This window comes from Odocoileus virginianus, chromosome 17 (genome assembly GCF_023699985.2).
Source record: "Odocoileus virginianus isolate 20LAN1187 ecotype Illinois chromosome 17, Ovbor_1.2, whole genome shotgun sequence".
NCBI classification, from domain to species: domain Eukaryota; kingdom Metazoa; phylum Chordata; class Mammalia; order Artiodactyla; family Cervidae; genus Odocoileus; species Odocoileus virginianus.
Genome location: NC_069690.1, coordinates 18865158 through 18889527, shown reverse-complemented (window position 1 = coordinate 18889527; position 24370 = coordinate 18865158). Strand labels below are relative to the sequence as shown.

The window sequence follows — 24370 nt, the reverse complement described above, 5'->3', positions numbered from 1 at the left end:
GGCTGTGAGTCTTTCAGGAACTGCCACTTCAGAAGCACTGGACTGCAGCTGCAGAAGGATGGAGTGAGGCTGTGCTGTGCTTAGTCACTCAGTCATGTCCAACTCTTGGCAACCCCCATGGAATGTACCCTGCCAGGCTCCTCTGTTGTCCATGGGGGTTCTCCAGGCGAGAATACTGGAGTGGGTTTGCCATGCCTCCTCCAGGGCATCTTCCTAATCCAGGGATTGAACCTAGGTCTCACGCATTGTTTGGATTCTTTACCATCTGAGCCACTAGGGAAGCCCAGAGTGAGGCTAGACCCAAGCAACTTCTGACGGCAGCTTTTGTGCATGGCCCCAAACTTGGCAGAGAGGCAATGGGAATCTGTCACCTCTCAGCTGTGTTGACATATTCCACCAGGGGGAGCCACTACAGGAGCAACACCTGCGTTCTTGCCCAACAGGAAAATCCCCAACCTAAGCACTGCCAGACCCAGCACTTTATCTAAGAGGTTGCCAAGGGCTGCTGCTCATTCCTATCTGAGATAGATAGGGGCACAGAGGGAGCCAGTTTAAGGGTCTGGGCAAGAGTGACCTGGTGAGGTCTCATGCTGAACTTTGACCTGTTGGCCTAGGCATTGGGAATAGGTTGAGACTCTGGGTCTATCTGAGCAGATGAAAAGATGAGAGAACCTGTTGGGTGTGTTCTGTGTGAACTGCGGAGGCCATGCTCTACGTAACGTGCACAGCCAATGCTTCTCCCAACTAATTATTGCAATATGGGAATGTAGGCTCAGTGTGGCCTGATCTTATATATATAAAAATAGCTAACACTTATATAGCAGTCTCCTGACAGGCCTACCGTTATTAACTCACATACTACAACAATTCTATATAAAGTATATACTATTGTAATTCCTATTTATTTTAAAAAACAATTTTATTCCTTTTTGAGCTTCATGCATACAGGATCTTAGTTCCCTGACCAGGGACTGAATCCATTCCCCTGCAAAGTCTTAACCACTGGACCACCAGGGAATTCCCTGCTATTCCTATTTTAATATGAGGAAACAAGATTGCTTCTCAAGATCGTTCAGGTGAAGTGGGGAAGCTGGGATTTGAACCGCATTTGAACAAGAAAGATCCAGAGTCTGTGCTCTTGAATTTGTAAGAATTTTAGTGAAGTATTCAGACTTTAACAAGTTAGGAACGAATCCAAATGAATTTTAAAACTATTAAATGAGCTAAATATGCTAAAACAGGTACTACTAGCTTGCTCGTCAGGAAGAGGAGCTCTTTATAATAGGGATGATAAACAATGACCGTGACAGGCGACTTTCCGTGTGCTCTTTATGAATGACCTCATTTTAGTCAGTATCTCCATTTTTCAGATGAGAAAATTGAAGCTTGGAGCTTCCCGTGGTAGCCCAGCTAGTATTTAACGACTGCAGAGTTTGTGCTGTTAATCCCTGGGGCTAGGAGTAGGTTCCACATGGAATCGGAGGGTGTCTTCCAGCAAAACCGAAAACCGCAGTTTCTCAACCACCCGTTGACGCCGGGGCAGCCACCTTTCAAATACCAGGAGAGGCTCTTTGTGGACCCCTCCTATCCCTCGCTGGAGAAGGAAATGGCAACCCACTCCAGTATTCTTGCTTGGAGAATCCTTTGGACAGAGAAGCCTGGTGGGCTACAGTCCATGGGGTCGCAGGAGTCCGACACGACTGAACCCCATCACCACCTTCCCGTCCCAGGTTTCCTCCCGCCGAAGTGCCGCTCGTGATTGGTCGCGACCGCGGCGGTGGGCGCGCCCCCTCCGTGCGGGTTTCCGATTGGGGGAGGCCTGCGCGGCCCCGCCCCTCAGCGGCAGGAGCGATCGGACGCAAGTATGGCGGCCGCTGGGCCAGCCGCTACTGACCTAGGTTCGGTGGCATTCGGGTCTGGGCTGCGGCTCGCGGAGTGCGAGGGAGGAATGCAGGGGTGGGGACTGTGGTGTGTCAGAGGTCTCGCGGACTGGGGGTCGGGGTTCGTCTCAGACAGGATTGTTTCAGACTCGGGCCCGGGCCCCAAGCCCGGGAATCCCTCGGAAGGCGGGCCGAGAGCCTCTGAGGATGGGTTGCCGGGGCTCCTCCGCCTCGGGGGTGGGGCAGGCACCCGAGCCCACCGCTGGCGCCTCAGTGGATCCCTCCGTGCCCCGCAGAGGTGGTCCGAGGCAAGCGCGCCGCCCTCTTCTTCGCCACGGTGGTCATCGTGCTAGGGTTGCCGCTCTGGTGGAAGACCACGGAGACCTACCGGGCCCCGTTGCCTTACTCCGAGATCAGTGGGCTGAATTCCCTGAAGGTAAGATCTCAGGGGTGGAGGACCACGGGACAGCCCGGGAGGATGGAGACTCAACTGATGGCCCTGATGCTTCTTCCCGCAGCTGCGGCTAATGGTGCCGGTCACTGTAGTGTTTACCCAGGAGTCAGTGCCATTGGATGACCAGGAAAAGCTGCCTTTCACTGTTGTGCATGAGAGAGAGATCCCTCTGAAATGTGAGTTCCTGGGGGAACAGGGCTGCCTTTCTGGTCTGAGCTCAGTCCACAGATAGATTGGCTAAGAGGAGCATGTGTGTGTGTGCCTGACTCTTTGCGACCCTATGGACTGAAGCCCGCCAAGCTCCTCTGTCTATGGGATTTCCCAGGCAAGAATACTGGAGTGGGTTGCCATTTCCTCCTCCAGGGGATCTTCCCGACTCAGGGACTGAACCCGCGTCCCTTGCATCTCCTGCATTGGCAGGCAGATTCTTTACCACTGTGCCACCTGGGAAGCCCAGGAGGAGCATGGGTACCCTGAAAAAGTGGTTAAAAGCCCTCTCTAAATGAACACTGTGTTTGCTGAGAAAAAAAAAAAAAGTTTTAAATTCAGTATTCACCATTAACATGGCAGTTTTTTTTTTTTTCATAAAACAGTTGTGCCACCTGATCAGCAGCAGGTGATGCTCATTAGGGGACAGAGGAGGATGTGGGATGTAGTGGAATGAACACAGGATTTGGAATCAATTTGAACTTGTATACAGGCCTTATTCACTTTAACATTAACACTTTACTGAGTGTGAGGCACTTTTCCTGTGTGCTTAGTCACTCAGTCATGTTTGGACTCTTTGCGACCCCGTGCACTGTAGCCCCGTCAGGCTCCCCTCTTCGTGGGGATTCTCCAGGCAAGAATACTGGAGTGGATTGCCATGCCCTCCTCCAGGGGATCTTCCCAACCAAGAGGTCAAACAAAGCTCTCCAGCATTGCAGGCGAATTCTATTCTGTCTGAACCACTAGGGAAGCACTTTTCCTAGGTATCAGGAATTTAGAGATGAATAAGAAATTGATAATGGTTTCAAGAAATCCATAGGCAGGGGAGAGAGACAGAGAAAGAAATCAATGTAGAAGTATATAAGTATATAAAAAACAGAGACTGTACTTAAGAAAGAGACTATAACTGGGAGGAAAAAAGGTAGAGAAGGTTTTGAGGGCTGTAATTTTTTTTTAAAGAGACAGCATTTATTTTTTTTAAACAACCTCCACATTCTTCTTTTTGGCTGTGCTGGCTCTTGATTGCAGTGTGCAGGCTTCTCATTGCGGTGGTTTCCCTTGTTGCAGAGCACAGGCTCATTAGTTGTAGCTCACAGGCTCAGCTGTTCAGTGACATGTGGAATCTTCCGACCAGGAATTGAACCTGTGTTCCTTGCTTTGGCAGGTGGACTCTTATCCATTGTGCCACTAGGGAAGTCCCGAGGGTTGTAATTTTTAAGACAGATTTTTAAAGGAAGTGTAGGAATTCAGGTTAAATGAGGGGGTGAAGAAGGGATAACACTAGTTAGTAATAATGAAAACTAATATTAGTTGTTCATCATATGCCAGAAACTAGGTGAAACACTTTATTTACCTGTGTTGCCTCAGTTAATCCTAACATTATGACCTCTGTTTTGTTAAGCTTCTCTTTTTTCTTTTGTTATATATCAGCTCTTCCTACCCCATACCCCCTACCCCAAAATATATTTCTTTTCATTGATTTGTTGGAGAAACCAGGTCCTTTGTTAGGACATCTCACATTCTAGATTTGGCAGACTTTTTTTCCTCCTGGTTTCATTTAATGTATTCCTTTATTATCCTTATTTCCTATAAACTGATAGTTAGATCCAGTGTCTATTTAAAAATCAGGTTCAGGTTTTTTGTTTTTTTTTTAACTAAAAATACTTTTTTCTTTTGGTTGAATTGTGTGGCATGCAGGATCTTAGTGTCCTGACCAGGGATCAAACCCAGGCCCCCTGTATTGGGAGTGTGGAAGCTCAGCCACTGGACCACCAGGGAAGTCCTGATGTGTCCGTTCTCTATGTCTGAGTCTCTATTCCAGCATCCTCTTTTTATTAAGAATGTGTACTGAGTTTAATTCTTTTGAGGCATTTATTGAAATAATCATATGGTTTTCCTCCTTATACCTTTTCATTGTAATGAATATTATAGTAGATTTCCCTGTGGGGAGGGTACTTCAGGTTGAAGGTACACAGGGAGAGGCAAGAGCTGGGCAGGTGGACGAGGTGGAGTGCCGTGTATTTATATCATCCATGGTTTTTCAGGTGGTGCTAGTGGTAAAGAACCTGCCTGCCAATGCAGGAAATGCAAGAGATGTGAGTTTGATCCCTACATCAGGAAGATCCTCTGGAGGAGGGCATGGCAACCCACTCCAGTATTCTTGCCTAGAAAATCCCATGGACAGAGGGGCCCGGTGGGCTACAGTCCATGGGGTCAAAAAGAGTCAGACATGACTGAGCACGCACACACAGTCTGCATAAATCATTAGAACTGGCTGTAGCTTCTTGGTCTTTCTCTGCACGTCATCATCTTGCTCAGACAGTGTTAGGGCTGGAAAGGTGGGCTCTTCTCATTATGCCTCTTTCTTTTCTCTCAGATAAACTGAAAATCAAATGCCGTTTCCAGAAGGCCTATCGGAGGGCTTTGGATCATGAGGAGGCAGCCCTGTCACTGGGCAATATACAAGGTACCGGAAGGGGTGATCATTTTTAACAGGAAGCCCTCTTTTTCCTTCTGATCTCTAAGTGTGTAGTTTCCATACTTTGTCTTTGCATCATGCATCATGCAGCTTGTGGCTATCTCACTTCCCCGACCAGGGATTGAACCTGGACTATGGCAATGGGAAAGCCCAGAATCCTGACCACTAGGCAACCAGGGAATTCCCTCCGTCCCTTGTCTTAACTCCAGAACCTCTCTGGGAAAGCTGGGAGTGAGAGACCTTGTGTCTCAGCGTGGGCCACCGAGGGCCAAACCTGGCCACCATGTCAGCTGGGTGTGAGTGGGAGGTGGAGTGATGGACTAGGCATCCTGGGGGAGCCAGAGGGAAGAGGGAATGGTGTTTTCTGCTCCTGGTAAACCACCTGCTCTCGTCCCCAGAGGCAGAAACCATGTTAGCTGAGCCATCGGAGCAAGCAGAGGGCTCCCTGACAGTGTACGTGATCTCTGAACGCTCCTCGCTTCTCCCTCAGGTAGGGTGAGCAGACAGGCTGCGGCCTTGCCGTCTCCCTACAGCTCGTCCTCACCTAAGTCTCCTGGTTGCGGGACTGCCCATTCCTTCCTTTTGCTGCAGAAAACTCCGCAAGTATTTTTTAAAAAGAATACAAATAGGGATTGTTTTCATGGACTTTGGGTCTTTCTAAATCCAAGGTTTGGAGATGGTTAAAGTTTCAATTTAAAAGTGGAAAAAAAAGTCAGTAGGATTAAAGAGGCTGCTTTGAATGTGATGATAATATGAGCCACACATTGATCTTTTCACTTATGAGCAAAAGGCTCAGTTGGAAGCTGTACCAGGTACATTTTATTTTATTTACTATTAAAGTATTGTTTATTTGACTGTGCCAGGTCTTAGTTGTGGCACGTGAGATCTTTGATCTTCCTTGTAGCATACAGGGTCTTTAGTTGTATGTGGCATGTGAACTTAGTTGCGGCATGTGGGATCTAGTTCCCTGACTAGGGATCGAACCCAGGCCCTCTGCATTGGGAGCATAGAGTCTTAGCCTCTGGACCATGAGGGAAATCCTTATTGTTAAATTTATAATGAAATGTTAATTATTACAAAAAGATGAAAGAAAATTTTAATGAATATGCATTTCCCACCCCCAGTTTGCAAACTACAGTACAACCCTGTGTATCTCCATGGTTATATCCCATTCCCTTTCAGCCCAAGGTGACCATAGTTTGTGTGTATTGTTCTCTTACTTTTCTTTCAAGTTTTACCACATGTTATGTCTCTCTAAGCACTATGTTTAATTTTACCTGTTTTTGAACTTTATGTAAATAGCATAATAGAGTGCATGTTCTTCTCCAGCTTTCACTTTGCTCGACCTTTATGTTTGAGTCATTCATGATGTCTAGTTGAGTCTAATGCGTTCATTTAAAATTCTGCCTTATGTTTCATTGTATAAACATATCACAGTTTATCCATTCTGTCACTAACAGGCATTTGGATTGTCTCCAGTTTTATCCTATTACAAATACTGCTGCCATGAAAATTCTTGTACTTGCCTCTTTGCCATGTGCTGTCTGCTTATATCAAACTTGCCAGTGGTTTGTTTCTCCTTACATGGCTCAGTGTGCCCTCTCTTAGTTTCTAGCCCACAAAGATATAGTTGTTGCCTGGACGTGTGTCGACTGGGAAGGAGAAGAGAACTGAAATGAATGAAAACACTCATATATCCCCCTAGCTCAGCAATCCTGAGATAATTAGTTCACTGTGAATCCAGAGAGAGGTGCAAGCCTGCTGGTTGGTGGCAAAAGACCACATTCTCAAAGACAGGAGCCAGAGTGCTCCTCTGCTTTCTTCCCTGAGCTGTGTCGGCCTCCTGTCCCTTGCTTGCCCCTCATAGGACATGATGAGCTACATTGGGCCCAAGAGGATGGCAGTTGTGCGGGGGATAATGCACCGGGAGGCCTTTAACATCATCGGCCGCCGCATCATCCAGGTAGCCCAGGCCATGTCTTTGACTGAGGACGTTCTTGCTGCAGCCCTGGCAGACCACCTTCCCGAGGACAAGTGGAGCTCTGATAAGAGGCGGCCTCTCAAGTCCAGCCTGGGTAGGATGACCCGGCTTTTGCCAGGGGAAGGGAGAGGGAAATGAATTATGCTGAGACTGCGGGGTGGGAGGGGAATTTGCATGCAGATGCTTCACTCCTTTCTTTGATTTCACAAAAGTATTTTTAATTGAAGGATAATTGCTTTACAGTATTGTGTTGGTTTCTGCCACACATCAACATCAATCAGCCATAGGTTTTAGTTTCATTTTTCTTTAAAAAAGATTTTTGTTTATTTATTTGGCTGTGTGAAATCTTAGTTGCAGCGTGGGGGATCTAGTTCCCTGACCAAGGACTGAACCCAGGCCCCCTGCATTGGGAGCGCAGAGTCTTAGCCACTGGACCACCAGAGAAATCGCTCATCTTTTTCTTAAAGTACTCAGTGTTCTCATTCCAGTTTTATTCCAGTTTTATCCTCCCTTTGGTTCCGTAATGGCAATCAGGCCCCTTCAGAGGAGAAACAGGGGCAGCTCAGCTAGGGGAACCCCTGGCTTCCCTGACTCCTGTTTCTATAGGCTATGAAATCACCTTCAGTTTACTCAACCCTGACCCCAAGTCGCATGACGTCCACTGGGACATCGAGGGGGCCGTCCGGCGCCACGTGCAGCCCTTCCTGAGTGCCCTCAGTGTGGCAGGCAACTTCTCCGTGGACTCGCAGGTGCGACTAGGAGCGAGCTGAAGAGCCCTTTTCCTGGGTACACCGTCCTTTGCCATCCTACCCCATCCTTTGCCATCCTACACTGTCCTTTGCCATCCTACACCATCCTTTTCTACCAGACATATTTAGCCTTTACAAGTGTAGTCTGCTCTTCCGGCTCTTGGAGCTTGCTGGTTGGTTAGGAAATTCCTGTGTATGTATGTGGTTCTGGGGTCTACTTTCCCTCCTTGATGTCCAGCTTGGGGAATTTTGTCAGTGCTTGTTAAAAAACTTAACTTCCTTATGGCTCCTTCTGGAACTGTATTCAACAGTTTTACTATCCGGAAATCTTATTTAAAAACAAACAGGCAGTTTGGGATTGGCGTGTACACACTGCTGTATTTAAAATGGATAACCCAACCAGGGACCCAGTGTATAGCACACTCTGCTCAGTGTTACGTGGCAGCCTAGATGGGAGGGGAGTTTGGGAAAGGATGGATACATGTATATGTATGGCTGAGTCCCTTTACTGTCCACCTGAAACTATCTCAACATTGTTAATTGACTATACTTCAATATAAAATTAAATTAAAAAAAAAAACTTCCTGAAATATGTTAACATAGTAACAATAAAGATGTGAAGAATGTATTTTTCTGAATCACACAGTGTCCTTTTTAGGGAAAATGTGGGAGACATTTTTATCAGGTCTTGGTAGTGGGAGTAATTACTTCTGAATAGCTGACTTGATTTGATCTGTGGACACTGAATTATGCTCTTTTTTGTTTAGGCTTTTGGAGAGCCTGGTAAAATAATGTGTTCAAAGCATGGATTTAGTGTGTTAACTTTATCCTTAGCTTTATTTTTTTTTCCCTAGTCCTGTTTTCTCTCAGCCTTGATTTTTTTTTAATTAATTTTTTTTTAATTGAAGGACAATTGCTTTACAGAATTGTATTGGTTTCTGCCAAACAGCAACATGAATCAACCATAGGTATACATAAGCCTTGATTTTTGTCTCTCATATTTTCTCTGCCTAATTGTTATCTTTTTGAGGACACACTGGACTATCAATCAACAGACAAAATAACATGTTTTTCCTCTTTGTTCTGCAGATCCTTTACTATGCAGTGTTGGGGGTAAACCCCCGCTTTGACTCAGCTTCTTCCAGCTACTACTTGGCTGCACACAGCCTCCCCCATGTCATCAACCCCGTGGAGTCCCGGCTGGGTGAGCTCCTGAGGTTGAGGGTCTCTCTGCCGGGCCGGGGAAGGACCCGGTAGGCTCAGCCTGGGGTGGGAGGTGGGTTGTATATAGTGACTGCTCCCAGGTTGGGTTGGTCTGAGAGCGTCGAGGAGGTGCTGGGCTTTTAGGCTTCTTTCCCATGATAGTCTACTGACGTCTCCACTTCCATACTGTCATAGCCAAAAGAGCTTATTAAGCATTCCCAGCACTTTTTATAAACACATGGATCGTCCCTGCAAACCATCCAGGGAAGATACGGCCACACTTTCTTGTAAGAAGGACAAGAGTAGCAGCATATGAAGGTGGAATTTGAGTTGATAGTTTTGCTGATTGAGGAACCTTGAAGCTGGGATTCCAGTTTTTCATTTTGGGGCTGGATCCTAGGAAGAGGAGGTGTGACCAAGAACTGTAATAGAGGCAAACCAAGGGGAGTAAATCACTAGCTGTGGAATTTCAGGGTTAGGCCGGCATGTATCAAGGGCTATGGGAGGGGCAACATGAGAGGCCTTGGTGAATCCTTTCTCCCTTCCTTCCTCCCTTCACAGTCTGAGGGCCTGCTTAACGGCATGCCTGTCTGCAGAGAGAGAGAAGATTTCAGGCTAGGCCACTATGAGCTTAGAGGCAAAAGAGTTAAGAGTGCATAGACATTCTGGAAGCTCAGAAAAGTTTACTGTGGATGACCAAGTTGAGGCTGGCCAGGCAGGCAGGCACTAGATCACCACTTTAAGGTGTCTGAACTTTAACCTGGTAAGAGTGGCTGGCTGCAGAAGGATATGAAGCAGGGACTGACCTGAGGTCAATTTATCCTTGTGCCTACGAACGGGTTATAGTAATATGGGTGCAGTATGGTAGTGGGGCAGAGAGCTGTCTCAGACAGTCGAAGGTGGCGGGGTGTGGTGTGGGGGTCTGTAGGAGGAGGGGCGATTCAGGGTCAGGAATGCACTTTCAGGGACGTGGCACATGTTGGGAGAATGTTGAGGTTCTTTACCACAGACACCCAGGCCCGGAGGATATCTTAGTGATTATCAGCTGGGGAAACAGGTGCAGAGTGAGTGCCCAGCAGTCAGCGGCTGATCTGGAACTCAGATCTGGATCCAACCTGCTGTGCTGACTCCCCTTCTCCTTGTGCTCCAGGATCCAGTGCCGCCTCCCTTTACCCCGTGCTCAACTTTCTCCTCTACGTTCCGGAGCTTGCCCACTCCCCCCTGTACATTCAGGACAAGGACGGGGCTCCAGTGGCCACCAACGCCTTCCACAGTCCCCGCTGGGGTGGCATTATGGTAAATGTTCACACCGCGCAGAGCCCAGAGCCCAAGCTTCAGGGACAGACTAATGTTCCCTGAGACTGTTCCTTCTGCTGTTCCTCTGTGGCCCGGCCTGAGTGGGTCGGGGAGGTGAGGGCGCTGTGAGCTCGTGCCCCTCCTCGGCTTGTCCCACTGCTTTTTGTTTCCATCAGTGTTGCTATAATCGGCCCCTTTTGCACTTGGCAGTTTGCACTGACTTAGGACTATTCTGTGTGTAACTTAGATCTAGGCCCTATCTGTGGGAGTCTTATAAGATTGGGAACTCTGTCTCCCTGTACGATGGGGAGTTTCTCATGGGTAGGAACTCTAAAATGGAATACAAATATTTCTTTTTCTTTTTTTTTTAACAGATATTTCTTTAATATGTGAGGGGGTAATGGAGATATAGGGCTTCACAGGTAGTGCTACTGGTAAAGAACCCGCCTGCCAGTGCAGGAGATATAAGAGACGTGGGTTTGATCCCTGGGTCAGAAAGATCCTCTGGAGAAGGAAATGGCAACTCACTCTAGTATTCCTGCCTGGAAAATCCCATGGACAGAGGAACCTGGCTGTAGTCCATAGGGTTGCACAGAGTCAGAAACGACTGATAATAGTGGAGATCATGTATATAAAACTCCTAATAGCAGGTAGTCCAGAAATATTTGGTTTGTCATTTTTAAAGAGCACAGAGTATGTCTTCCTTTTCTCTCGCGGCCCCCAGAGGGTCTGGGGCAGAGCTGTGCACAGTCCTGGCGTGATGTTGAGGCCACCTCGTTGTCCCCTGCAGGTATACAACGTGGACCCCAAAGCCTACAATGGCTCGCAGCTGCCGGTGAGCGTCGAGGTGGACATGGTGCGGGTTATGGAGGTGTTCCTGGCTCAGTTGCGGTGAGGTCCTGGGGGATCCGCTTGGAGGCATGGCTATTGAGTCTGACTGTTGTCTCTTGGGCTGACTGGACTGAATTCTCACCTGGCAGGGATACCTTGGCGGTGCCTGGAGCCCCAAGGAAACCAAGAAAGGTTTCCAAGAATCCCTTCATCCTTCTCCCAAGAAAGACTAGTTGCTGACAAAGACTGTTTTAGGAAAAATAGGTTTATGAATCCATGGTGGCTCAGTGATAAAGAATCCACCTGCCAATATAGGAGACGTGGGTTCAATCCCTGGATCAGGAAGATCCCCTAGAGGAGGAAACGGCAACCCACTCCAGTATTCTTGCTTGGGAAATCCCATGGACAGAGGAGCCTGATGGGGTACAGTCCATGGGGGTCACAAAAGACCCCCATGGACACAACTTAGCAACTAAACTTCAACAACAAGAACAAAAAGGGAGATCATTGGTTAAAGTGGAGCTTGGGGCTCTGAACTGCTTAGGGTTGCCTCTCACCCTCTAAGACCTGAGGTGCTTCCTACAACCCCTGTGGTTCTGGGTGAGATGGAAAATCTTGATAGTTACTCTAGGAATCTCAACCATCTTCTCCCACCTTGTGGTCTCTGCTGCTTTGATCTGCGCTGTTCCTACAGGCTGCTCTTTGGGATTGCTCAGCCCCAGCTGCCTCCAAAATGCCTGTTTTTTGGGCCTAAGAGTGAAGGGATAATGACCTGGGAGTTAGACCGGCTGCTCTGGGCCCGGTCCGTGGAGAACCTGGCCACAGCCACCACCACTCTCACCTCCCTGGCCCAGCTTCTGGGCAAGATCAGCAATATTGTCATCAAGGACGATGTGGCGTCTGAGGTAAGCAGGCAGGGGATGCATTCTGTGGCTGAGAAGTGGAGTGGCCAGCAAGGGCCAGGGAGTGGTGAAGGCAGAGAGCCATCTGAGGTCAAGGGAGTGTATGGGCATGTCATCCTGAGGGCCCAGGGTTCCTCTAGAGGGCAGTGCCAGCTCCCCAGGAGGAGTGCAGTGTGGGTGTGAAGTGTTAAATGGGCACTAAGACGATAACCCCTGGCCCTTTTATACTGGCTGCCATTTATCCCGGGTGAACTTCCAGCAACCTGCCTGGTAGATAGAAGACACAGTGGGGCCCTCTCCCACCCCTCCCTACCAGCTGATGCCTCGGACTTTCCCGTAACGCCCTGCCCTTTCCTAGGTGTACAGGGCTGTAGCTGCAGTCCAGAAGGCGGCGGAGGAGTTGTCCTCTGGGCACCTGGCCTCTGCCTTCGCTGCCAGCCAGGAAGCGGTGACATCCTCGGAGCGTGCCTTTTTTGATCCCTCGCTCCTCCACCTCCTCTATTTCCCTGATGACCAGAAGTTTGCCATCTACATCCCGCTCTTCCTGCCCATGGCTGTGCCCATCCTCTTGTCCCTGTTTAAAATCTTCCTGGAGACTCGCAAGTCCTGGAAAAAGCCTGAGAAGATAGACTGAGTGGGGCGGCATCACAGTAGGAAGACTTCCTTTCCAGCCAGGAGGGGAGGTGTTAGATTGAGAGGCACATAACAGGGCCTGCCACAAGTGATTTGTCTCCAGACTGTTCTGTCACCACTCCAGCAGTCAAACTATAATAATACTCGAAGAGGGTTTCCTCTTTCCTGTGCTCCCCATTCTTGTGGCTCAGGTCCCTCCCACTCTTCATCTCCTCCCCCTACTCCAACCCCCAAACCTCAAAAGACCCAATCTGGGTCTCCTTACCTGACTTGAACTTCAAGGCCCTTTTCTATCCCCTTCTGCAGCAGGGGCAGCTTGTGTTTCTGCCCTGTTCCTCACAGTCCTCTTGAACTGAGGAGGAGCATTAGGGAAAAGCCCTGGGTTGGGCTCTAGGGCCCTTTCCTCCTGCTTCTCTCTGATCCCTCAGAGAAAGCCCTAGCACTGCTCTTCTGGAAGGGGCCAGGCCCCTGTCATCTCTGGGGCCTTCTCCCCTCTCCTGGGTGGCTGCACTTGGTGGGTGCAGCCTGATGCTGTGTGTGGCAGAAGTTCCCTTCTTCATCCCTGTATAGAGGCAGTGTGGTACAGTGGGGAGAATTCTGGACTTGGGATCCAACATGTCTGAATTCAACCCTTGCTTCTGCACTTAATATCAGGGGAGCTTTGAATAAGCTATTTAATCCTCTCTGAGCCTCAGTTTTTCTTTTGTTAAAATAGCACTTACAGGGTGGGTGTGAGGCTTAAATGTGATGAGCTTGTGAAAGTGTCTGGCATATTCTAGGCTCTCAATAAACATTGGTTGAATATGAACTGGAATGATACGAAGTGTGATCATACCTTTCATTCTTCATTCGTGTGTAAGTCATGGTTTTTCTCCTGTATGTCTTCCTGGGCTCACTAGTCCATTTTACTTCCACCTGGCCACATGCTCTTCCCGCCTTCCCGTCCTGGAGGGCCCTGTGGTGGCTAGATATTGTAGGCTGCTGTCCTTCAGAATTTCCTGGGTTATCTAGCAGGGGGTCTGGGAGAGAAATAGCAGTGTAAGTTCTCAGATACTAAATGATTCATAAATTCTAAAACAGAATATACAGTTGGCCCTTGAACAACGTAGTGGGTGAGATGCCTACCCTCTGTGCATTCAAAAATCAGATGATAATTTATATTTGGCCCTGTTTATCTGCAGTTCCGTACCGACGTATTCAGCCAACCTCCCATCGTGTAGTACTGTAGTATTTTCTATTGAAAAAAAATCCACAGATAGGTGGACCCACTCACTTCAAACCCGTGTTGTTCAAGGGTCAACTGTGTTGAGTGCAGGCTGCAGTGGGCACTGTACTAAGTATTAGGTATTCTAGAGAACAAAGACGGGATCTCCAGTTTCACCGAACTGGTCTTGGAGGAGGACTGGTCAATGAGTAACTGAAACGAATTTCAGATGATGCATTAGAAAAAACAGGCTGATCAGATAGTGACGAGGTGTCTGAGAGGGCCTCTGAGAAAATGACATTTGAGCTGAGACCGGAAGAGCAAGAGGAGGCCATCTGGGGGAAGAGCATCCCAGGCCCTGAGACGGGAACTCACGTGCGGGGCAGAGGGAAAGGCGGAGTGGCTGGAAGTCAGCGAATAAAAAGGAGTAGGTAGCCAGGACCCCTGAAAACCCCTACCGGAAAAATGAACGACTTCCCCGGCGGGCCCCCTCCCTGCCCCGGGTCAGTAGCCCAGGTGGGCGGGCGGTGGGCGGGGCCAGCGCCAGGCCCACCCGGGGGCGGGGCGGTACCTGGGGCCCCGGTCCGGCCGGGGGCGGGGCTGCGGACGCTCCCCCTTCTCGGCTCTAGCCGGCGCAGGCAGCCGCGGCGGCAGCAGGCGAGCCGCGGCCCCGCGAGGCCATGAAGGTGAAGAAGGGCGGCGGCGGGGCCGGGACGGGAGCGGAGCACGCTCCAGGGGCCTCGGGCCCGAACGTGGAGCCTAAGCCGGAGCTGCAGGCGGAATCCGAATCCGGGTCCGAGTCGGAGCCGGAGGCAGGCCCGGGGCCCAGGCCGGGGCCGCTGCAGAGGAAGCAGCCGATCGGGCCGGAGGACGTGCTGGGGCTGCAGCGGATCACCGGTGGTGAGCACCCGCGAGGCAGCGCCGCCCGTGGGCAGGAGTGAGAGAGCACGAGAGGGGGCCTTCGGGGCGCGCGGAGCCCGAGCCCCCGCCCCCTTTCCCGCCCTCCCCCCGCCTCCCCTCCCCCACCCGGGTCCCCCTCGCTTGTGTCCTCTACCCTTCTGCCTCCAAGCCTGAGATCTCCATGTCCCCCCTTCCCTCGATCTCTCTCTGCGCCCCCCCCCGCGTCCCTTTAGAGATTCGTTTCCACCCCTTTCCTTTTTGAGGAGTCCATCCCCCTTTCCCATGGTGGAGGTGGGGCAGCAGCTGCAACTGTGACCCCATCCCCACAGTCTTCAGAGTCCTTTGGAGATCTTCTCTGCAATAATGAGGAGGGGGGCTGAATTCAGTCAGCCCCCAGTCTCCTCCACCCTAGAGGCTAGGTGTGGTATCAAAACCCTTAGGTCTCCTTCACACTGGACACCCCAGGAAGTCTGGGGCCATCGCTCTCCCCAGGAAAGGACCTGAAGAGGAAGCTTCAGTGGTTTGACTCTGGGCTTCTCAAGGAAGTGGGTTAATACCCTCTTTAGCCTGAACTAGGGCCTGTCCTCTTCTGGGAGGCCCGGCCTCCCCTGTGGTTGAGTTTCTGAGCTGGATTGCCAAACTGAAGTTCCAACTTTGCCGGCCTATTGGCTCTGTGACCTTGGGCTAATAACTTCACCTCTCTGAGCATACTCATCTGTAAAATGGGAATAATGACCCCTACCTTTAGAGAGCTGTTGTGAAAATAAATCCTCTGATTTTGCACTGTGCCTGGCAGGCTGTGCATGCTCTGTAAATAGGGCTCTTTTGTCAATACTGAGGGCCCCTCAGGACTGCTCATGGCTGCTGCCTGGAGGCAGACAACTGGGCATTCAGGGCAGGGGAGGGGGTGACTGTAGGCAGGGAACAAGGGAGGGAAGTGTCATGGCAGAGGCCGTGACTGAGCCTCAAAGAACAGAAGGCGCTTGGAGAGGCAGTGGCCTTCTATCTTGGCCTCATTAGTTAGTAACCCTGCCCTGGCTCCTCTGTGAGGGCAACTTTTGGAGTCCCCCTGTGGGGGTAGGGAGCAGTTGCTGGACTGGACCTGAGCTCTGGCGCTGCAGGAGCAGAAGAATCCAGGGCTTCCAGACAGCTGTGGAGGGGACTGTGATGGCAGGTCTAGGCCTGTGCATCTGGGTCCCCAGGGAACCAGCATCTCCCTCCTCTCTTAGCTGGGCAGCAGCCATTCTTGGCTGGGCCCCTGGAGCCCTGAACTGCCATACCCAAGCAGGCAGTAGTAGAGGGAGGGCGCCTGGACCAATCTGATGTTGGTGCCAGTTGGGCTGTAACTGGCAACAGCAGCGTTTAGGATTCAGGTTGGCTCCGGGGCAGAACTTCCTTATAGGATGTCTAACTTGTCCCAGTCCTAGGTAACTTTTGAGGTAATTTTGCAGCCAGAGGGGCTTCTAGCCCATATACAACTGTGTGTCTGAATTTGGGGGAAATTCATAGCCCTTAGAGATTCAGCATCTGTGGGCGATTAGGGAAGTCTTCACCAGATCTCTCTTCTTTGTGGAAGCTGAGAACAGGGCTCCAAGACTTTCCCCATTGGCACCCCTGCCCAGTCTCCTCTGACCCTAATCGCACAGGTCTGAAATTACCCAGCCCCGAATCCAGCTTAGGAAGCTATTTGTGGCTGAGGCGAAGGGAGCAGTTGCATTCTGAGCCCTCAGCCACTCTGCCCCTTATCGGACCTGACCCTGAGTCCCAGGCTTCATCCTTCTCCGGGCGGGGGAGGGAGTGGAGGTGGTGTCCTGAGCCATGGGCATCTTCCATTCCTCACTTCCTCTAAGGACAAAGGGATTGATAGGTTGAGTTTGCAGTAGAAGAGGCAGAGGTCACAGTGCAAGTTGTTCTCCAATGAGAGGAGAGGCTCCAGAAGTTAGGGAATGGGGGAAGGAGGAGAACTATTGGGAGCTGGGAGCTGGGCGACTAGGTTGCTCTTCCAAGTTCTGCCACTTCCTCTCCTCTGCCCTGTACTTTCCTCCTACGTCTTTGGATTAGTGTTTACTTTCTGTGAAAATAAGTTGTGTACAGGGTGAGGTAGGACCTGCCTACTTCCATTTCTCCTCTCCCCAGTGTGGGCTGTGATGGGCAGGCCAGGGCTCCAGCCCCACCATAAGCCCTGTGTAGTCCCTGCTGGACCCCAAGTGCCAGGTGGCCACCAGGAGGCCTTCCTGGAGGGGGCTGCCCCAGGCTTGGGAAGAGAGAATGACTTTACGTTCACTTCCTCTTCCTGCCCCAGAGGAATCAGTGGTGGCCTAGGGGCCTAGTGGGTGATTTCCGGGCCTCTGCGGGGAGGATGTGATGCTATGCAGGCACAGGAGCCCCCACTGCACATCTCTGTTTTTTCCTATTTGCTGCCGGGGTGCTTGCAGTTGCTGCTGCAAGAGTGGTGAGGGTTGGATCAGGCCCTGCTATTTCTGAGCTTCCTCAGGCCAGGCCCAGCACTGTTCCTAGTTCCTCTTCTGGGCTCAAGGATTCCCCTTACCCCAGGCACAGTCCTGCTACACCTGCCACACCCTCTTTCTGGCCTTGCCTCTTTGCTCTGAGGGTGGCTCAGAGTCAAGAATGGATGGATGACTTTTAACGGGGCAGGGTCTGGGGGTTCCCTCTGTTAAGACCTCCTCTGCTAAGACCTCCTCTTGTTTGAAGATCAATGGGGGATGAGAGCAAAGGTGGCTCCCTTCCTCTCTCCACACCCACCTCCCCCCTGAATATTCCAGGCTCTGGGCTTGAGTCAGCAGAGCTTTGACTAAGCTGCTTAAGGGAGCTGGGTTTGTATAAGCCTCTTATGGGGAGAGGAGGGGCCTGGGGGGTGAGGAAGAACAGGGAAGGGGTTGTTTGCCCCAGCGCTACCTAGGTCAGATAAAGTCCTTGCTTGACACACTTAGATGTGGCACCGGTGGTGGCTGTGGGCCAGAGGAGGGGTAGGGGTATCCTCTCTGGAAATAGAGCTGTGTCGCCCCCATTAGAGTGAGGTTCCTAAAAGCAGGGCTTATCTTCTCTCTCAGGGTGGTGGGGGGAGGGGCTTCTCACCTGCTTCTAGACTGGTTTGGTTAAAACTCACCGAGCCACTCCTGACACAGTGGAGGCTGGAATAAGGGCCCTCCACCACTGGCTGGGAGGGAAAGTGTGGGGGAGGTGGCCTTGTCCTCCATCCTGAGCCTCCCTGACCCGGAAGCTACCAGGAGAGAACCAGTTGTCCCCCGTTAGATCCCAAGAGCAGAGCTATGTCTCCCCCACGCTCTGTGGGGGCTCCCTCAGGTTAGAGGCTCAGTTCTGTCTCTCTGCAAGGCAGTCATCCCAGGGATCAGAGAAAGTGGCAGCTAGTCCGGGGTAGCTAGGTCCCTTCCTCACTCAGCCACCCGTCTCCCCTAGACTACCTGTGTTCCCCTGAGGAGAATATCTACAAGATTGACTTCGTCAGGTTCAAGATTCGGGACATGGACTCAGGCACTGTCCTCTTTGAAATCAAGAAGCCCCCAGCTTCAGGTGAGTGCATTGGGTACGCCATCATCCACAGAGGAAGTGGGCCGCCCAGGGACCCCTGAGGCCACCGAGGAGTCAGAACAGAGCTCTGATTGGCACCCAGGCCTCCCCAGGAGTCACCAAGCAGCGGGGCCCTCTACCTGGGGCTGGGCCTCGTCTTTACCTTTCTCTGTGTCCCTGCGGAAGGACAATCCTGCCCCTTCAGTCACTGCCAGCCTGCCCCCTGTAGGCCCCCTTGGGAACTGCAGTCCCAGAGGCCTCAGGTCTTTTTCTCTCTTGGGGCTCTGGGACTCTCAGTTGAAACTGGTGACCTGCTGACCAATTTAAAAGCAATTGGAAGCATTTGGCCAATGATCTGAACCCTCAATATGCATCAGGATCTCCTGAGGAGTTCTGAAAAAAATTCAGACAGATGAGGTCCCTGGGGTGAAACTTCGGGTGGGCACGGGTCCCACCTGAAGCCCACTGAGACCGGCTGGGGTGCATTACAGAGCGGCTGCCCATCAACCCGCGGGATCTGGACCCCAATGCCGGGCGCTTTGTCCGCTACCAGTTCACGCCTGCCTTCCTCCGCCTGAGGCAGGTGGGAGCCACGTGAGTCACGGGCCGGGGTGAGGGGTGGGGTGGGGGTGGGGTTGGGGGTGGGAAGGAGCCCTTCCGGAGTTCTTGCTGAGCCCCTCCGGGGGCCCAGCTCAGCCCCGCCCCCTTCTCTGCTCAGGGTGGAGTTCACAGTGGGAGACAAGCCTGTCAACAACTTCCGCATGATTGAGAGGCACTACTTCCGCAACCAGCTGCTCAAAAGCTTCGACTTCCACTTTGGCTTCTGCATCCCCAGCAGCAAGAACACCTGCGAGCACATCTACGACTTCCCCGCTCTCTCCGAGGAGCTGAGTGCGTTGGGGGAGGAACCTGGGGGGCGGGGGACTCAGAGGGACCAGGTGGAGGGAACGTGGGTCTGAGCCCCTCTCTTCCCATCCCAGGTCTCTTGTGTCTAGCCCCCATTCCTAAGCCACCTATAGGGAAACTGAGACTCAAAGAGACTCGGGGAACTCTTTGTTCACCTGTCCCCGTCCCCGAGTCCTGTAGTCCCTGCCGTGTCCTGGCCCAGGCTCCTGACCTTTGCCCCCAACTCGCTGGGCCTCTCTTACAGTCAACGAGATGATCCGTCACCCGTATGAGACACAGTCCGACAGCTTCTACTTCGTGGATGACCGGCTGGTGATGCACAACAAAGCCGACTATTCCTACAGCGGGACGCCCTGACCCCCCCAAGCCACCCCCAACCTCGAGAGGGTCCTGGGCCCACAGCCATGACCACCCCAACACTCACCTCTCAACCCCGGGTCTTCTGTCCGAGGAGTGTTGCCGAAGTCCTGAGCCCTGAGTCAGTGTTGGGAGGGAGGGTGCCTGAGGTCCCCCAGTCCAAGCCTGTGCAGCCCCTGGGGCCTGGCACATGGGGTGGGGTGGTAGCGGGACTGTTCACCTGCACATTCCAGGAAGACCTCCTGGTGGAGGAGTGGCCAGGACTTCTGGGTAACCTAGTTGGCCCTAGCCGCTTGGGCCCAAGTTGCAGAATAGAGATCCCATATCCAGGCTTTTCCTCTGCCCACCACCGACAGACCATTTAGAGTTGTGAATTCACAGATGAAGTTCCATGCGGGGTCTGGCAGTCAAGTTTCCCAAGGGAGTCTGGGCCCTGACCCCAGCCCTGGTCTCTCCCATCAGGGGCTGAGATCCTGCCTGAGGTGTGGGAAGGACCTGCCCAGATTACAGCCTGTGGTAGGGGCTGGACCAACTGTATATAGTTTTCAATAAACTCTCCTTTTCTGTTCTCTGGTTGTGGGCTGGCATGTGTGTGTGGTGGTGGCTGGTGGGGGGCAGTGATGTGGTCCCAGGGTACTTCTGTCTCCTGATCCTCTGCACCTGGATACCACTCCAGGCATCTAGAGTCAGTGTTTAGTATGCGTTGCAGCTGGAAAGGGTTTTTCCTTTGATAAGGATGGTGACCTGAGCACGCAGAGGGGAAACTTTGGCTCAAAGTCATAGCTAACATTGAAGAACAGAGGCTGGGACAAGGGCCTGCGACTCTGGGTGGGAGGGAAGGTGTTGGGAAGGTGGCCTTGCCCTCTACCCCACCTTCCCTGAACCCAGAGGCTACTAGGACCATTAGGTTGTCCTTTTAGCACTCATCAAAGAGAAGGCTAAGGCCTGGCCGCTCTCTTGCCTTCAGCTGCCTTGAGGAGGACCCCAGGCTTGGCTGCCCAGCATATAACACTCCCCCCAGCCTGACCCCAGACACAGAGAATGTCTTCATCTTAATGGAGGAAATTCAGAAACAGGTAGATGGGAGAGTTTACGTCAGGGTTTACAGCCTACTGTTCCAGGCACTAATTTGGATACACTTGGCGCTATTTTTCTCTCTAGACTGAATAGCTAATCTATAGTTAATCTAAGCCTGCGAGGCCTGGAAGTGCTGGAATTCACCTGGGTTCTGTGGAGCCCTTGCGGGAGGGCCAAGATCTGGGTTGAACTCTGGGACTCTAAAATGAGTGAGACATTGGGATTTCCCTGGCGGTCCAGTGGCTAAAATTCTGCTCCCAATGCAGGGGCCCCCAGGTTTGAGCCCTGGTCAGGGAAATAGATCCCACATGCCTTAACTAAGACATGGTGCAGCCAAATAAAATGAGTGAGACACGAAACAAATACCTGTTCTAGAATAAGATGAACTGAGTGCACTGGAGCAAGAGTCATCCTGCTTGGAGGGTTCTAGAGAGGATTCATAGATGAATCCTACTCACCCCAATATTCTGTCCACAAACCAGGGACTCAGTCTCAACTCCCATCTCTAGCTCCATCCAATCACCGAAGATTTCGTCTCTTAAAAGTCTCAACTTCATCTGCTTCTCTGCAGTTCTTTACCTTTCACTCGAATGCCTACAATATCCTCCTCAGCACCCCTCTGCCTCTAGCATGGAAGTACTGGGGAGCACCCTGACATGACCGCTTAATAGCTGTGGCAAGTTAACCTCTGTGCGCCAGCTTTTTCTGAAAAATGGGCTTAATCCTCAGAATTGATTGCGGACAGTCTAACACATGTAAGACATTCAGGCTTGGGCCTAGCTTTCAATATATATTGGCTATTAGCTTCACTCTTTCCAATCCATCCTTCACTCAGCTGCCAGAAATAATCTGACCAGGTCATTCCTGCTTAATCTCCTCAGTGGCCCACCATCATCTTCAGGAGAATTTCCAACATCTGAACCGCTAAGGCTCCACACATCTTTCACATTGTAAATATTCACTTTCCTGAAAGCAATTGATAAATCGTGCCTCCAAACACTTGCTTTATGCCGTTCCCTTTGCTTCAGTGCTCTCTCCCCATCTCTTCCTGTCTAAGTCGTCCTGAGTTTTCAAGCATTTATGATGCTGGTTGGATTATGAGGTAGTTACCAGGCTCTACTGGTGTTAAGTGAGCTGGGGGCAGGAATGCCTAATGGTCTGCAATGAATGGGACACTTAATATGAACAACACCCCTCACAATGGAGGGTCACAGAGTAAGCGTGCAGTGAGCGTGCTAAATCGAATTGGGTGAATGTTCTGGTTTGGTCCTGCTGTACTTCCACCTTCAGACAGGTAGGGCAGTCCCTGTTTTGAGGTCCTCATCCCTGGGTCATGTATCAAAGAGTCTCTCCTCTGGTGAGGCCTGGCATAAGGCTGGCTGGGAGAAGGCTTGGACCCCTGCCTCCTTTTAAGTCTTCATGCCTCTGGCACTGGTCCTGCTGCTAATGGTGCACCTTGGTACATTTGGTTCCTGGCACTTTTCCTGGGAACCAAGAGAATCCCTGGGCTATAGAAGGAGGAAGAAACAGGGTCGGGTGGGGCTTGTCCTGGCTCTCGTGCTGATGAGCTGTCCTTGAAGGCTGCGCTGAACCTTGCCAGAGCTGGGCCTCACATTCTCTTTGAAGTCAGCCGGATATTTTTTGCTTTGACTCCTTAGGGGTGTCATGAGGACCCTACCATGAGGTTGCGCAGGAAAGACCAGATACTGCAGGGGGACCCACCACTCATGCCAATTTGGGCTGGAGCTAGGGGTGCACGTGGGCACTACCAAACCCACTGTAAACTATTGAGATGCTTTCCTTCCAGTCGGTGATGAGCTGCTGTCCCCAGCCCCGAGTGCCTTCCTCCCTAGCCTGGCCCCTTCCCTGGGAGCCACCCTCCACTTTCCAACCACCTGTCACCTAAAGCAAGGGTGCTTTACTTTTTGGGGGGTTGGGGGCACAGCACGCAGCTTGTGGGATCTTAGTTCTAGACCAGGAAGCAAACCAGTGTCCCCTGCACTGGAAGTGTAGAGTCCTAACCACTGGGCCACCAGGGAAGTCCCAAAGGGTGCTTTACTTTGTTGTGTATGTCATGGACCCATTTGTTGTCTCTACTGAAGCCTCTGGACCATAAAGATTTTATGTACATAGAATATATTGTAATCCTATATATTTTATGTGTTAAAAACTATATATTGATATCTATATATATTCTGTGATGCCTGTAATATATTATGAAAACATCTGTGATTTCTAATGTGATTTCTCTACCTAATGACAAAGTCACAAATTCTGTGAAAAGTTATTGTGATTTGTTGCTGACGTTCTTAATCGAGGGACATGCTAAATTCAAGGTAGAGATGAGTGAAAATGAAGGTGAAATTTCTTTATCCAAGTTCATGGACTCATGAATTCTAACTGGTTTTAGAACCCTCAGGTTTATAGCCCCTAAACCTGAGAAGTTAAAAGAGTTCAGTTCAGTTCAGTTCAATTGCTCAGTCGTGTCCGACTCTTTGAGACCCCATGAATCGCAGCACACCAGGCCTCCCTGTCCATCACAAACTCCCGGAGTTTACTCAAACTCATGCCCATCGAGTCGGTGATGCCATCCAGCCATCTCATCCTCTGTCATCCCCTTCTCCTCCTGCCCCCAATCCCTCCCAGCATCAGGGTCTTTTCCAGTGAGTCAACTCTTTGCATGAGGTGGCCAAAGTATTGGAGTTTCAGCTTCAGCATCAGTCCTTCCAATGAACACCCAGGACTGATCTCCTCTAGGATGGACTGATTGGATCTCCTTGCAGTCCAAGGGACTCTCGAGTCCTCTCTAACACCACAGTTCAAAAGCATCAATTTTTTGGCGCTCAGCTTTCTTCACAGTCCAACTCTCACATCCATACATGACCACTGGAAAAACCATAGCCTTGACTAGACGGAAAAAAAGGGTTAATTTGTCACAAACAGAACTTTCAGACCCTGGATCCATGCAAACAATTCCTCTCTGAACGGTGGGCGAACACATGATGAGTGGCCAGCAGGGGGCAGCATATGAGCAGAAGTGTGGGGCTCAGTTCCGATAGCCGCGGCCACCCAGTTGCTTTTTGTTATGTTGTGTTTTGTTTTTCTGCCCAGTTTTTAGTCCAAGGGCCAGTCTGGTTACAAATGAAGAAACATGAGACCCCACGGCTTATCTACTTGCCACCTGTCTTACTTGCACAGGGGCAAGCTCACTTACATGTGTGCCGAATGGGCCCAAAATTGAGGTTGGACTGACGGCCTCCAGCTGCCGGGGATGGAAGTGTAGAGGAGGTTGTCTGAGCCTCCAGGGTCCGAGGTTCTGAAGCAAGGAAGTGGGTCCCAGTAAAGTTCTCGCATGAAACACTCACTCTGCTCTTGGGGGTTTGGATATCAAGACACAGGCCTGCGGTTGCCCCGAGCTGGGGGCTTGACAGAGAGCCTTCACCATTTCCTATACCCCAGGGCTGGGCTGGGTCCGGGTGGAGGGGGGGTTCTTCGTCTTGGGCACACTGGCTGGCCATGCCTTCACCCCACCCCACCCCTGCATCCCTCTAGCTCTGGCCCCAGCCTTAGAGCCTCTGGGAGGGAGCGTGCTGGTGGAGGGTAGGGTTCTATTATGGGATCCTCTGCAATTATGTCCTCTGGCCAGGGTAGGTGGCATTGGCTGCCCCCAGGCCCTGGCCCCTGGGAAAACTTTCTAAGCAGAGGGTCCACCCATGTCTGCTCTGAGATCGAGGTCCAAGGCCCATGGATAAGCTTTTGGCT

At 51.2% G+C, this 24370-nt stretch overlaps 2 protein-coding genes and 1 long non-coding RNA gene across 4 annotated transcripts; 2 read left to right on the top strand and 1 right to left on the bottom strand.

The window, feature by feature from the left end:
- The first annotated feature begins 1794 nt into the window (after nucleotides 1-1794).
- Nucleotides 1795-13429, top strand: PIGS (phosphatidylinositol glycan anchor biosynthesis class S). The gene is made up of 12 exons (XM_020884761.2): nucleotides 1795-1898; nucleotides 2177-2316; nucleotides 2399-2510; nucleotides 4919-5008; nucleotides 5419-5510; nucleotides 6888-7095; nucleotides 7608-7750; nucleotides 8840-8954; nucleotides 10104-10249; nucleotides 11040-11140; nucleotides 11775-11985; nucleotides 12341-13429. Exons 1-12 carry the CDS (start codon nucleotides 1865-1867, stop codon nucleotides 12614-12616), a joined length of 1668 nt encoding a protein of 555 aa, XP_020740420.2. The 5' UTR covers nucleotides 1795-1864; the 3' UTR covers nucleotides 12617-13429.
- LOC139039026 (uncharacterized) lies at nucleotides 8949-14471 on the bottom strand. Of its 2 annotated transcripts, XR_011492153.1 has the most exons (3): nucleotides 14195-14303; nucleotides 13451-13634; nucleotides 8949-9349 (listed from the first exon to the last, which is right to left on the bottom strand). It is a non-coding gene; the product is annotated as an uncharacterized lncRNA (long non-coding RNA). The 2 variants fall into 2 exon arrangements; XR_011492152.1 differs by lacking the exons at nucleotides 8949-9349; nucleotides 14195-14303 and adding an exon at nucleotides 14391-14471 and having other exon boundaries at nucleotides 11837-13634.
- On the top strand, nucleotides 14427-20100 carry UNC119 (unc-119 lipid binding chaperone). The gene is made up of 5 exons (XM_020884782.2): nucleotides 14427-14719; nucleotides 18158-18271; nucleotides 18760-18862; nucleotides 18987-19159; nucleotides 19419-20100. The coding sequence occupies exons 1-5, from the start codon at nucleotides 14500-14502 to the stop codon at nucleotides 19529-19531; spliced, it is 723 nt and encodes a 240-aa protein (XP_020740441.1). The 5' UTR covers nucleotides 14427-14499; the 3' UTR covers nucleotides 19532-20100.
- Nucleotides 20101-24370: the final 4270 nt, after the last annotated feature.